The sequence below is a fragment of the Cyanistes caeruleus genome, chromosome Z, assembly GCF_971803275.1.
Source record: "Cyanistes caeruleus chromosome Z, bCyaCae1.hap1.1, whole genome shotgun sequence".
NCBI classification, from domain to species: Eukaryota; Metazoa; Chordata; class Aves; order Passeriformes; family Paridae; genus Cyanistes; species Cyanistes caeruleus.
In genome coordinates this window covers 23,471,083-23,483,805 of record NC_141732.1, presented here as the reverse complement: position 1 = coordinate 23,483,805, position 12,723 = coordinate 23,471,083, and the positions used below count along the sequence as shown (strand labels likewise).

General features: G+C 39.3%; 1 protein-coding gene across 5 annotated transcripts in view; it reads right to left on the bottom strand.

The window, feature by feature from the left end:
- Nucleotides 1-12,723, bottom strand: part of TNFAIP8 (TNF alpha induced protein 8) — a 56,512-nt gene that overhangs the window by 8,359 nt on the left and 35,430 nt on the right. Inside the window, exons 1-2 of one of the 5 annotated variants that reach the window (XM_086868512.1) lie at nt 11,695-12,479; nt 11,470-11,540 (exon numbers count right to left, since the gene is read on the bottom strand). The exons of 2 other annotated variants lie outside the window; for them this stretch is intronic. In XM_086868512.1, the coding sequence (XP_086724638.1) occupies nt 11,470-11,500 (31 nt within the window). In that variant the 5' untranslated portion in view covers nt 11,501-11,540; nt 11,695-12,479. Of the gene's footprint in view, nt 1-11,469; nt 11,609-11,694; nt 12,480-12,610; nt 12,631-12,723 lie in introns of those variants that run through there. 2 more of the 5 variants (XM_086868515.1, XM_023944273.2) reach the window with 2 other exon arrangements.

Here is a 12,723-nt window from a genome sequence, read left to right as displayed (position 1 = left end):
CCTCTGGATTTTGCAATTTAAATCTAACATTAATATATTAAAATGCCTGAAATTTTACAAACCGCAAAAGATGATCTACATTCTAGCTGCAAAATCAAACCATTAAAAAACCCAGAAAACAAAATACATTTTTGGTCAAGAGGTGAGAAGAATTGCCAAAAAATGTACCTGAAGGTTAAGGCAAGGAATGATGCTATTTCCACTAAAAATGTTGCAGAGTTTTGAAGTCCCATGGGAGCAGTCAGTGACAACAAGTTATTCTGGTTTTACATGTTTGTGCTTCCCACAGCCAGCCTGTGCCTCACATGATACATATACTGTAGCTGATTTAGAAATTTTAAAAAGCCTCCTAAAAGCCATTTCCCCCAAAATGTCTGCATGTGCTTTAATTAACAGCATAGCTTTAAAAAGAAGAAGAAAAAAAACCAGATTAACTCCTGTTGACTGCTCTCAGAATATTTCAGGATACGCTGGATATTAAACTGAGAAAATCACACAGAGCAGTGTGATGAACTTAATCTGGTATTTCAGTCCTCTGCCACCATTTGTTATCCTTGTTGGAATGTAACAACTGGCGCAGTGCTGTTAAATACGCAGCCTGTGTACTTCAGCTGTTGGCCTTTTCAGGGCTGAATCTCGTTCCTCTGTACCTACCAGGTGTTCTTGCAAAGTGAACTTGGTAATACTGACAAATCTTCTCACAGGAAATAAAGTCTGTCTTATGTCACTCCTTCCAATCAATCAAACGCAATGCAGGTACTCCGTATTTTGTCCAACATTAGAAACACATACCAAATTGCAGCAAGGAAACAGTGACAAACTCCCTAAGCCAAGTGGCACCCAAAATCTGAAATTTAAAGAAGCAGTACCTAATTGCTCTTAAAATCATCCTGGAAAAAAATAATGTTTTCTCACAAAAAAATAGACCCCAAAACACTTAGCTGTAGGCACAGGAACTACATACATATTAAAAAAAAAAAAAGTTCCTGGCCTGAACACAGCAGGAAAACCTCAGAGGCCAGCAGCTACAGAGAACTTAGAATCCATTGGAGAAAAATAAATTTGACACAGGGGCTAAGGGTAGAATTTTAGATTAAGATATATGTTGCAAAAATGCAGATGAATGGAAGGTCCAGACGAGATGCCAATCTGGCATAAGAGGGACAGGGAACCCAATCTCAAGGCAAATAGCCATCAAAATGCAAAAGGCATGTATTTGAAACACATGTAAAGAAAGCCAAAACAGAGGCTTCAGAGAGTTCAAATGATACAGAAGTTTGTGAGGGATCTCACAATGTCTTTGAAACTAGTTAACAATGTTTTTCCTGTATTTCTAGTTCCGGTTCTCTGCTCCTCTCCTCATCAATCTACAAGCTACACTGTCTGTTTCTTACAGAGAGGATGGGAGTCCCTCAGTATCTGTCTTTCATTTTAATGTTTAAAGTAGGCTGGATTGCTACCACTCATTTTACGTGTGTGTGTGTGCAAAAAATACATATATATACGCACATATATATATATTTATATATACATACGAACACATACATATATATCAAACCACAGCTACAGGCCAGATACATAAAATCTAGTAGTGATTCTCATGGCTTTCAGTTCTCGGCTGTCTGGTTGGTATATTGACTTACAATATCAACATTGAAATGTAGATTATAAGACACAAAAGAACACTCCATCTAAGGATTTTACTTATCAGATATCTGCTGTCCTTTAGGCCTAATAGGCTAGTGGCACCCTTCATCTCTTTTTCAGTTTTTAATTTTTGACTACCATTTTTCCTGTGTTATAGCACAAAGGATAAATTTATGACATTCCATGCATGGCTGTACAGAGAATACGTGCTTTGTCTATCTCCCAAACCAGTCACTCATGGTAGCTTCCATGATTATGGAAGACTATACTTGGTGGCTGAAACAGTCATTTCTCTGCACACCTAACGTATTTACTTTCCTTTTCCACAAGGAGCAAAATAAATCAGGCCCTGAGTTTTAAGTTCTTTTTCCCATTATTTAGTAGCTACAGCCTATTTCCTCTGTATCCATACTAGAACCACCATGACCTTTATCCAAACATCCAGTCATGAAACAGGAGGTTGTGTCTTTTCTCTTCTTCATTTCTCTGCTCCCTTGCTGTCAGATCAAAACAGGCTCTTGAAGACCCAAGCACACAGTTTATCTTTCATAGGTTTTGGTTTGACTCCTCTTTGTTTCCACCCAAACCTATCTTTAAAATATTTGACTTAACACCAAAACTCTCAAACATAAATTAAGACTGTCAAAACACCAGTGCACCTCCCCATTTATCTCAATAGTTTGGTTTTGCTTTCACTAATGTCATTAAGTTCTATTGGAATATAAAACATAAAAGAAAAATTAGACCTTCAGTATTGTTAGCAACTTAATCTTCTGTAAAACTGAATCTTTCATTAAACATTATGTCTGACACTGTCATTCTCTTTTACATCAGGATACAGAACTTTGTTATCTAGCAAAGCAGTAGTAATCCTATTTATTTTTAAAGGTCACAAGTGTATTTACTGACTAAAAACTGGACAGCCTCCAGAGGTTCCTTCCCAGCCTCAACTCTTCTGTGATTTGTAAAACCTGCAGCTACTTTGTCATTCTCTTCTTGGGGCAAAGCATATGAGACTTGACTGCACTGTTTTTTACAGCTGTTGACTGCTGCAGAATTTGACCATTTAACTTCTTTACTTTGCACTGGCCTCAAATGACATTTTCAATTAAGTGATGGACAGCAATGATCAGCTATGAAAGGACATGCAATAGCAAGAAAGGCTGTTGTACCTTGAGATTTCCAAGTTTATTACCCATAGTAAGAAGGAGGGAATGCAAATTTGAACCCAGAGAAAGAAAGCCCTCAGGTGGTGATTAGAAACTCCATCAATCTATATTTCAAATATTTGCACTGAAATTAAAATAGCAATACTTTCTCTTTTCCTCACCATACTGCTGTCCTCTCTTCCCCAGCTGCATGGCATCAAGTAACAGGCCACAACAAAGGGATCAATATTTAACTGCAAGTTACTGATTTTGATACCAACTGCTTGTTGCAAAGAAAGGTGAGTTTAAAAGTACATCCAAGTACATCCAAAGATGCAATTTCTTGCACCAAAGAATTTAAATCTCCAATTTCCAGCATTGAGGACAAGGCTGTGAGCTTGATGAGGACATCTTACCACAAGACACCAGAGTCAAACTATATTCTTACCCCTTCCTTAAGTATTCACCATTTCTGTTTGCAGATGCTCAAATTTATGATCCATTGTTTCAAGTTCCTAAAGTCAAGTCTACATCACTGTCTCTCAGTGAATGTTTTTAAAATGAATGGTTTTAAGTGAACAGAAATATCCATTCATTTTCTTATTTGCAAGTAGTAAAAACCAGCCCTTGGAATCAGCTGAAATATTTGCCAGTGTCATCTGGTCACTTCTGTTAATATTGAACCAAAATCTTATTCTTTCTATATAGTTTTGCAAAGGGGACATAGCAAAAGCAAGACCATTCCTCATGAAAGCTTCAGGTTTTAAACAATGGAGTTTCTGAATTTTTCGAAGTTTTCTCCACTCCTCTTTGAAGTTAATTAAGTGGATGCTTGTCTGTGCATGCGCTAAGTCAGTTCTTTATTAATTCCTGTATGAATGTAAATATTTTGGCATAGAGACTTGAGGGTATCACATTCTTAGAGATCCACTGAAATCACAGGGCAGTTAACAATGCCCTAGAGAAACTTGCAATTACTGGCCTTTTTAGATACATAAAATCATTTGTATCGAATTCTCTACACTGCTTCTGTTGTAACAGTTCCGTCGGGAAGATCTTCAATCCTAAATTCCCCAGACTGAATCCAAAAGCCACCCAGAGCTGTGAGCTCTCAACTTCTCACTGCCTGCCAGTCAGGCACTAGAAATGAACCACACACCAGAACTGGTACAAGGAATTAACTGATGAAACTGAGTCAAATCAAAACCCAGCCCAGGCAGGGAATCTTAGGGATAAGAACAAAATTTGTGAGAAAACATCCCGAAGTCGTGAATGTAGAATGAATATCTCAAAGAACAGGTCTCTCGGTTTGTCTCCTTCAAAGTAAGGCTGTCTCCAAATAACAATGGGTTTAAGGTTTGTGCTTTTGCTGACACAATGGTTAAGACAATCAAGTTTTTGACCGTTGCATTTCATTGCTAATCCCACTGTGTATCCTGTCCTGCAGTCATAACAGAAGTGCATCCACAGAACAGGAAGTGTACACCTACCATTAAAAAACACAAGCAACTCATGAAATACAATTATGCAAACCAAGAAAACATGAACATCTGCAACTTCCAGATTTCCCACCATAAAAAAACACCTTGTTGTCAATATGCATAAGTCTATTGTTCAGATTAGGGCTATTCATTAATGCAGAACAGCCAGTTTAAGCACTCAAATTTCTCATAAACTCATAAACAGCAATTGCTTCTAATAACTACCACTGCTGGATACTGCTGCATCTATTAAGTATCTAACCAATATGCAAACATGAAAAAAGGATCTTTAAATTTCATACACACACACACAAAAAAATCTAAAGCCATTATGAAATAGATTAAATTATTTTAGTCTACTTCTATTGAGTACAGAAAAATGAAAACCAGAAATTGTTTCACAAAATACTATAAAAATCTTTCATACCTCTTTATGAAATGCTGTTCCCTTATTACATTTTGCAATCAAATTGCAGCCAAAATAATTCCAGAAGTTTGAAGTAACACCTACAATATAGTTTTCATTTGCTTTATTTATTATTAGAGGAACACTAAATGACTGAGTGGAGAGGGGATGCATTTCACTTCTCAAAAATCAACATTTAAGAACGCTTCTGAAATTGTAATGTTTAATGGAAGATTTGACCAAATAATAAATTGATACTGATAAAAGAAATTATGTGTCTTTTTGGATAAAAACTGCAAATTACAATTAGTGTTTCAGCATTACATTTTCCTTAAGCTACTCCTGGCTAATGTGTAACAAAACACTTAGAAACAATTCATTTAGCCTGTTATGACTCTTGGAAGTTGTACTGGTAAAGAATACAGCTTTACCAAATGTATCTTCAAGGTCCTTCCCTTACCCAGATACTTTTGATTCTGCAGAGATTCGCTGGCTTTTGGTCCTAGTCTCTAACCTCTGTCTCATTTGTGGCAGTCCATTTTTTGCCAAGTTCCCAAGGAAAACAACCCAAAGGTGTAAGAAATATAACACAGCAAATGCTGTATTATAAACTGACAGATAAATGAAAGGAAGACTGGGAAACTAAGTCTCCAGTATAACAAGCAATTTTGGAAGATGAAAAAGTACTTGTAGAACTTGAAACCAAAGTACTTTCTTCCCTTATGTAGAATACTGCGGACAGAATGGGGCTCCCCAGTATCTCCCCAGAAAAGGAGCTGACAAGCAGGAGCTGACCTGAAGCAGACCCTACAGGCTGTAACCAGCATGGTTAGGGAGGTGGAGCACCTGATACCAAAGATCTGTTGAGTGCTAGGTTTGATCAAAATAAAAGTGGCCCTTACCAATGTGTGTAATTTGTTACTGAATAGTTACAGAGTAGACAGAGCCAGGCTCTTTCTGAGGATGCACAGCAAAAGAGAAGAGGGCAAGAGTCACAAGCAGCATCAAGGGGAAGTCTCATTTGCAATGACCACCTTCCTAGCAAGTGTGGCCAAATACTGAAGTACTAGAGAAGTGGTTGCTAGAGAAGTGGTGGTAGCACCACTCTCAAAGACACTATAAGTGCAACTGGAAAAAGTACGAGCAAATCATCTAACTTTGAATTTGGAGCCAACTTTAATGCTGGCTCTGCCTTCAGTGGATGGTTATGTCCAGTGAGCTCTAGAAACTCCCTAGAGCCTCAGTTAATCTATAATTCTCTATATCAACTAGATAGCTCAAGGGACTGTATCCTGTTTGAAACTAAGCACGTGAACCTTGCAATTCCTTTTGGATTAAAAGATTTGATTGCGTAAGTATAATTATATTAATGGAATTTTCTCAAAGCAATCTAGCATTCAATCACAGCTAAATGATTAACCTGTTAAGTTTCAGTGATTCTCTGAAGTAATCTGTCAGCTACAGCCCATGTTTATCCCATGGCTTGTGCTCAAATTACCACCTAGCTTCCTCATCTGATCCAGCTGCACAGATTAATAAATACATGAGGTACAAAGTGTCCTGCAGAAAACAACTACTCCATATGGACTTCCAAATGTATTATACAAAAAAACCCCACCAGTTCAACTAATTAAATTCTAAGCCTGTAGGAAAAGCAATCAGAGTGGCCATCTGATCCACTCACAAACAGGTTATCTAAAAGATGACCCTGATGTGGCCAGGAAAATAAAAACAACCATTCTTTCAGTTTTGAAGGGGAGAGGTGCAGAGCTTCTTACAGAGTCTCATGGCTTAACAGCCTGGAGTCAGTGCTCTTACTGATAGATTCAAGGGCCCACATCTCAATGAAACCGCAGCAGCTGTGCTACAAATAATGGCAGGTTTTGTCCTCACAGCCCTTTATTTCCTGCATCTTGCTTCATTAAAAGCATTGTTGCCCAAGCTACACACACACAAAAAAAAATCTAGCAGTTCCAACTTGCCTGTGTACTGTACTCTTACTCTCCCAAAATTTCCCATTGCTTCTTCTTGTAAAAATTAAGGGTTTTTCTTCTTGGTTTTTTCCCCTGCTATATGTTCCTCTGGCGATGCTTTCCTCATGCATATGTGATATGGTTTTACAGCACCTGGTTAGTAATAATTCTTTCTAAACTCTCACAAATTTATTTTTTCCTTCTTTCCTGTACTAGAGGGATGCTTTTTTCCTATCACCCTGTCCTATTAACAAATCTAATTAACCATAGAAGGGATTGCACAAACTGCCAAATACGTCAAGCATTACTATGATTTACAAAGCTGTGTATGTGATATGTATAGCCAGCAATCTTTTCATTCTCTTCATAAGCAGTAAGAAAGTTATCTGTGAGATAAAAAAAATGTTCTCAAACTGAGTATTCAGTATCTCTGATACGTCCACTGGGGCCAGATGTTTCTTCCTGCTTCTGAACTGAACTGTCCAGACTACTACAACAAAAGGCCCCCGTTTCACTGGGCCTAATGCTTTATGAAGATTATTGTTTTGACAAGGGAGGGTAAGCAAAGAGCAGGTGAAACAAAGGAAGCCCACATTTTTTAGTCTTTGGGGTGAGATCAGAAGGTGAGTCAAATCTGTGGGGTTAAGCGCTAATTCCGTGCTCTACTGCTACAGTTTGGATTTCCCCATTCACTGGCATAAAATAAAAAAAGGTTCTAACAAATGCTGGTTTTGGAGTTAGTGGGATGGAGAATGATACATTACCAAGTCCCACTGATGTTGTAGATGGAGTAAGTGGACTGTAGGAGCACAAGAGCAGTTGATTTGTTGTCTAATTGAATACAATTCTAGCTTGGAGAACACTCATACATGAGAGGTGACTGCAAAATGTCAAAGCAAAGACAGGACTACTTACAGGAGGGAGTACTAACTTCTTGAAACAGTGACTGCTCTGTGATTTTATAACCCTTGTGTTGCTCTGAGTTCTAAAAGGAACAAAACAGGTGAGCTCATTCTTCAGTAATCTCATTTGGATTAAAAAAAATGCTAATCATGTCTAAAAAAATCTCCAAGCACTTGTAGGAATGCAGTGATCTCTCTCTCTCTCCCGAAATGTGGTATTCAAAACTAAGTATGAAAAAGGTGCAATGCAGGCTCTCACTTGTGTCTGAGCTTGTAACACAATATCCATTGTTTTACAGGCTATGTATTACATTCACTCTGATATCTGTTATTATTTTACTTTACCTTTAAGATATCAAGACTTCTCTCCTGTTATTTTCTACATATACTGCATAAAACCTGTAGAATGAAGTTCTCCAGAGCTTTACATAAATTCCTGTTTCCCTCTATCGAAGAACTGCATTCACATCACAATAATTTTGATTGGTATTGCCATGTATTTTAAAAGGTGCACTCATGATACATAATTTTAACATGACAGCATTAATAACATTCCCTTCAGATCTCAGAAAGGAATTCAGTCAAATCAAAGCCTGAAACCGCTCGGTACCTTCCATGGCAGGTGACGCACCACCAATCAACACCAGAATGAAATTATACCATGCAGTTAAATGCTATAGTCTTCTTATGGACTTTAACACACAATTTGTTTCATCTGGGGCAAAAGCAATGAAAACAAGAAAATGTCACAGGGTTATTTATATCACGACAGTTGCTGGAATCTGTAAATGCAATGCAGATTGATGCCATACAGACACATGCACATATTTACCACAGCATTGTGGGATACAGACGAACACAAAGATTGTTCTGAAGTTACTGAGCAGCGTGGTGGGAGCTAAAAAAACCTGTTTCATGTTACCATTCTAATACGGACCACGAAGACATCAAAGGCAGAAGCTGAAAACCCCACATACATTGCTGCATACCCTATATCCAGCAATTAGTATAATATATAGCAGGGTAATGCCTGTCTTCTAGCAACGTCTTTTTATTCTCTGTTCATGTTAAAAAAATTAGATTTTACTTGAGGTCAAATGCTCTGCCTTTATTTGATTAAGTACGAAAAGAAAATCTTTAAGAGTTTTACATTCAAAATTAACCTTGATTTTGGATTTCATTGCAACAGTGGCTATAGCTCATTTTTACAGTAGTAAAGCCTAGAATCTTGGATCTTGTCATGTGGATTTTTAAAAATAATTCACACTAAATCTACTTTTTATAGACATCCCAATGTTCTGCAATTACTGCAATTCCCTTGCAGAAAATAGCTGAAAATTAAGTACTGCTCACTTCAGCATCAGATCATTGGCAGAACATACACGATGTTCAATGTTATTACTGCACCCTCAACTCTCCTTTTCACTGAGGCTGATCTTCCAACACATGGTCTGCGAGTCACATCTGGAAGCTACAAGTGAACTTCAGAGCTCCTCACAGACCCCTGTACTAGCTCCTGGCCACTTGAGCTTCTCTGGAGTAAGGAAAACAAAAATCTGCCTATGCTTACAAACATCATTAAACCAACATTCTTCATGGAGCCTTCTCCTCCTTTCACTTCTTAGCTTGTAGCAGATTAGCCACTATACCCTTCATCACTATCTTTGGCCTTGAAATGTGCAGAATCTGATAAAACACCTATTCCATAACTGTCCAACTATACCCTCTGCTCCTTCCATAATCCGCCACAGGCCTTTACCTCCTAATTACCTTGGTAGACCATATAGTTTGTGGGTCTATCAGAATTCCTCTTTTAGAGTGACATTTAGTCTTGCACCTGAATGGAAAATCAACCACCTCCCATTTGGTAAACCCCTTAAAAATTACATATCCTCAATGTCAAAAACCTGAGCCACACATTTCGTTTGAATTTGTGAAGCATCCATTTTCTTTACGCAAAAAAACAGTTTCTTCATGAAACAGAGCTTGTAAGTTGAAAGACTGGCTATTTTGTGCTACATACACTGGATCACTACAAATACACAGGTATTTGACTGCATTTTTCAGTATTTTATGCATCCATAAATGTTCAATCAGACTAGGCAAACTAGTGTGACAGCTGCAATTCTACATGTTTACCTGTTAATCCCAGTCTTTATTCACATACACACCTATCTCATGCATTTTCTAAGTTGTTCCTTTAAAGATTTGAATATATAATCAGGGACACATTTACAGACTGACTGAAAAACCTTCTCAGTGACATCTGTACGTCATCTTCCCACAATGGTTACTGTTTCATTTTCCATTGTAACACATTAAGAACAAAGAACAGCAAAACCCAAATATTCCCCAAGTGAAAAATAACTAATCAAAAAGCTAGCCTTGTTTTTTTATCTGTCTCAGACACCTGCTTCAAATGCTTTTTTTTTTCAGCATGAAAATCCTGGCATTTCAAATTGTTTATGAAGAAATGCACAAAACAGCAAACCTATTTGATTTTAAGAATCAGTCATCTAAGAAGGCGAGACATTTCTTCAAACAATAAAATCTACATTTCAAATATAGCCAGCTTAGTAAAACTGTCTGGAGCTTCCTGTATGAAACCAAAGGATCTCAAAGGATCTCCCTTGCTATAGCAGATCTCTCCTGCTGTAAAACTGAGGGATAATGTTCACATATTCTCTTCTTCAAACTTTCTAAAGAGAAATAATTTTTACAGCTCTTCTTTTCAATAAATCTGTCCTACAGAATCTTCTTTGGGGAAAAAAAAAAAAAAAGAGAAAAAAGCAGCCTTTTGGTTCAGATGTTCATTTGACAAGAAGAAAAATATAAGGATTATTCTTATCAAAACAGAGGCTATTGTGCTCTATTACTTACCAGATTTTACTAGCATTATTAGCATTGATTTTGATTCAGTGCAAGCAGACTTTTTTTGCAAATCAACAAGATCCTTTTCTAAGCAAGAAGACAGATGTCCCTGGTAATGTTTTATTCAAGTGAAGGAAATTGTACAGACTGTGAGGGGAAAACCACCTTAAACATCCTGAAAAGTTCTTGTTTTCACCAGACACAAAATGCTTAGGTCGGCTTGCTGCTTGCTTCTCTGTTGAGTTTTTTAAAGTTGTTTTGCTCAGCCATACTGTATCTCTGTAGGTATGAGTCTCCCTAAGGGCTATATGTAAGCATGAAACATCAATCCTATTCTAAAAAATCCAGCACACAACCCCTGCCACTGCCCTGTTTCCTCATCTATATAAATGTTCTTTTGTATATAGGCACTTTCAGGAAATTGGCCTCCTCCTCCTCCTCCCCCGCTTGCTCCCCACTGTCCGAACCCCTCTCACATCCCCCTCCCGATCAACGCTAGGGAATAATTGCATTTTTGTTGGAGCCCTTCCAGCCCCTCCACACGTCCCGCTCCAGGAGCAGCAGCACGCTGTAGCTCTGGCACACTCCTCTGTTTCAACACACACGCACACTTACGAACACTCATCTGCAGGGAAGTAAGTGGCATCAACCTTATTCCCAAAATAATGACCTTTCACTTCTCCCCCATGCAGCTTCCTCTTTGGCTGAAAAATACAGGGCTTCCAAATGAAAGAAATAATCCTCTTTCGACATTTGACTATCAGTGTTTTGAAACACTGTTTCTTCCACTTATCTGTACCCCGGGTGTGAGTAAATTACCCTGGCCGAGACAGACAGATATCCCTGGGTGCCAACACTTCGCTCACTTCACATCCTGCAAAATCGGCAGGACCTCCAGCAGTTTCGCAAAGGCCTTTTCCCCTCCCCTTTGAAAGGCCTTTTCCTCCCCGAAAGCTAAAGAGAACGGAAAGTCTCCTCCATGCTCAGACAAGCAGCGTGCGTATTTCCCCTCCTGCGAAAACCAATAGTTAAAATCCGTACCTTCCTTGGGGTCCTCGGCTTCCGAGCTCATGGTGTCGGGCGAGGCTCCGGGGACCGACGCTGACTGCGCCCTGAGATGCAGCCGCAAGTCAGCTTCTCTCCCTCTCCCTTTCTCTCTCTCTCTCTCTCAGAGGGAAGGGGAAAAAAAAAAAAAAATAGGAGAGAGAGAGAGAGAGCTGGGGTTTTGAGGGGAAAAGTCTACGAATTCAGCAAATCACAACTAACCTACTCGGAAAGGATCCCGCCCCTTTCTCAGCTACAGGCAGCGACTGTCTGAGAAAACAGCACCTTCAGAGGAACCCCGATTTTACTCGCCAGCTGTTGCCGTTTATAAAACTTATTCTCCCCGGTCTGTAGGAAGGGTGGAGTTTTCACTTGTTGCAGCTTGCCAACGCGGTATGAGGAAGCAAGCAGGGGAGGCCAAAAAAGCCCTGAGCGCAGAGCAGTGTCTGATTGCGGTGACTAACAAACACACCGGGTTCCCTTAACTCGCAGGAAAATCTATTCTGAATAGTTTTATTTTTAAGCCTAAATTGTACATTTCAACACTGTTTGCTATCTGGAATTACTTCTGTAGCCTCCGTAATTACACTGACTAACACTGGATGACTTAATAGGTGCTCAAAGATGAGAAGTAGCAGCCCTCTTTCAGGTAGTTAAGGCGAATTAATTTTCTTTCACTCAGGCTCAGCGCATGGTGCCATCTACCCCGAGATCAGCAATTCACCTTACGTTCCAGGAAAAACTATCTGGTTTCTTTGTGCTCCGGTTGCCCCACACACATCCCAGAAACCAGGTATTTTTAACTTCTTTTTTCTAACTTCTACAGGACACAGCTCTACAGCAAGAGAACAGGGGGCTTTTGCAGCCACCTCAGCTTGCAGTGCGTCACACATGCCTTCAGTGCAAAATCACGGGGAATTACTTGGAAGCCTATTCCCAGTTAGCACAGCCTCCAGGAAAATCATTGTCCTAGGGAACCGTCTTCCCCCTACTTACTCATTTCATGTATTTTTAGCACGGAGAACAGGACAAAAGCTCGCTGGGAACACGGCAGCTCTGACAAAAGGAGAGGTGCGGTCTCTCAAGCGAAGGTCTGATGGCACTGCCAGCTCCAGCACGCCATCGATTTCCCACCTACCTCCGTGTCTCAGAGGGTTAAACCTGTGGGCCTGAAGGGCTGGCAGGGTCTCCCGGAGGTAACACCATTAACAGCTATTAGCAGTTAGCAAATGTCTTGCTGGAGTCAGCTCC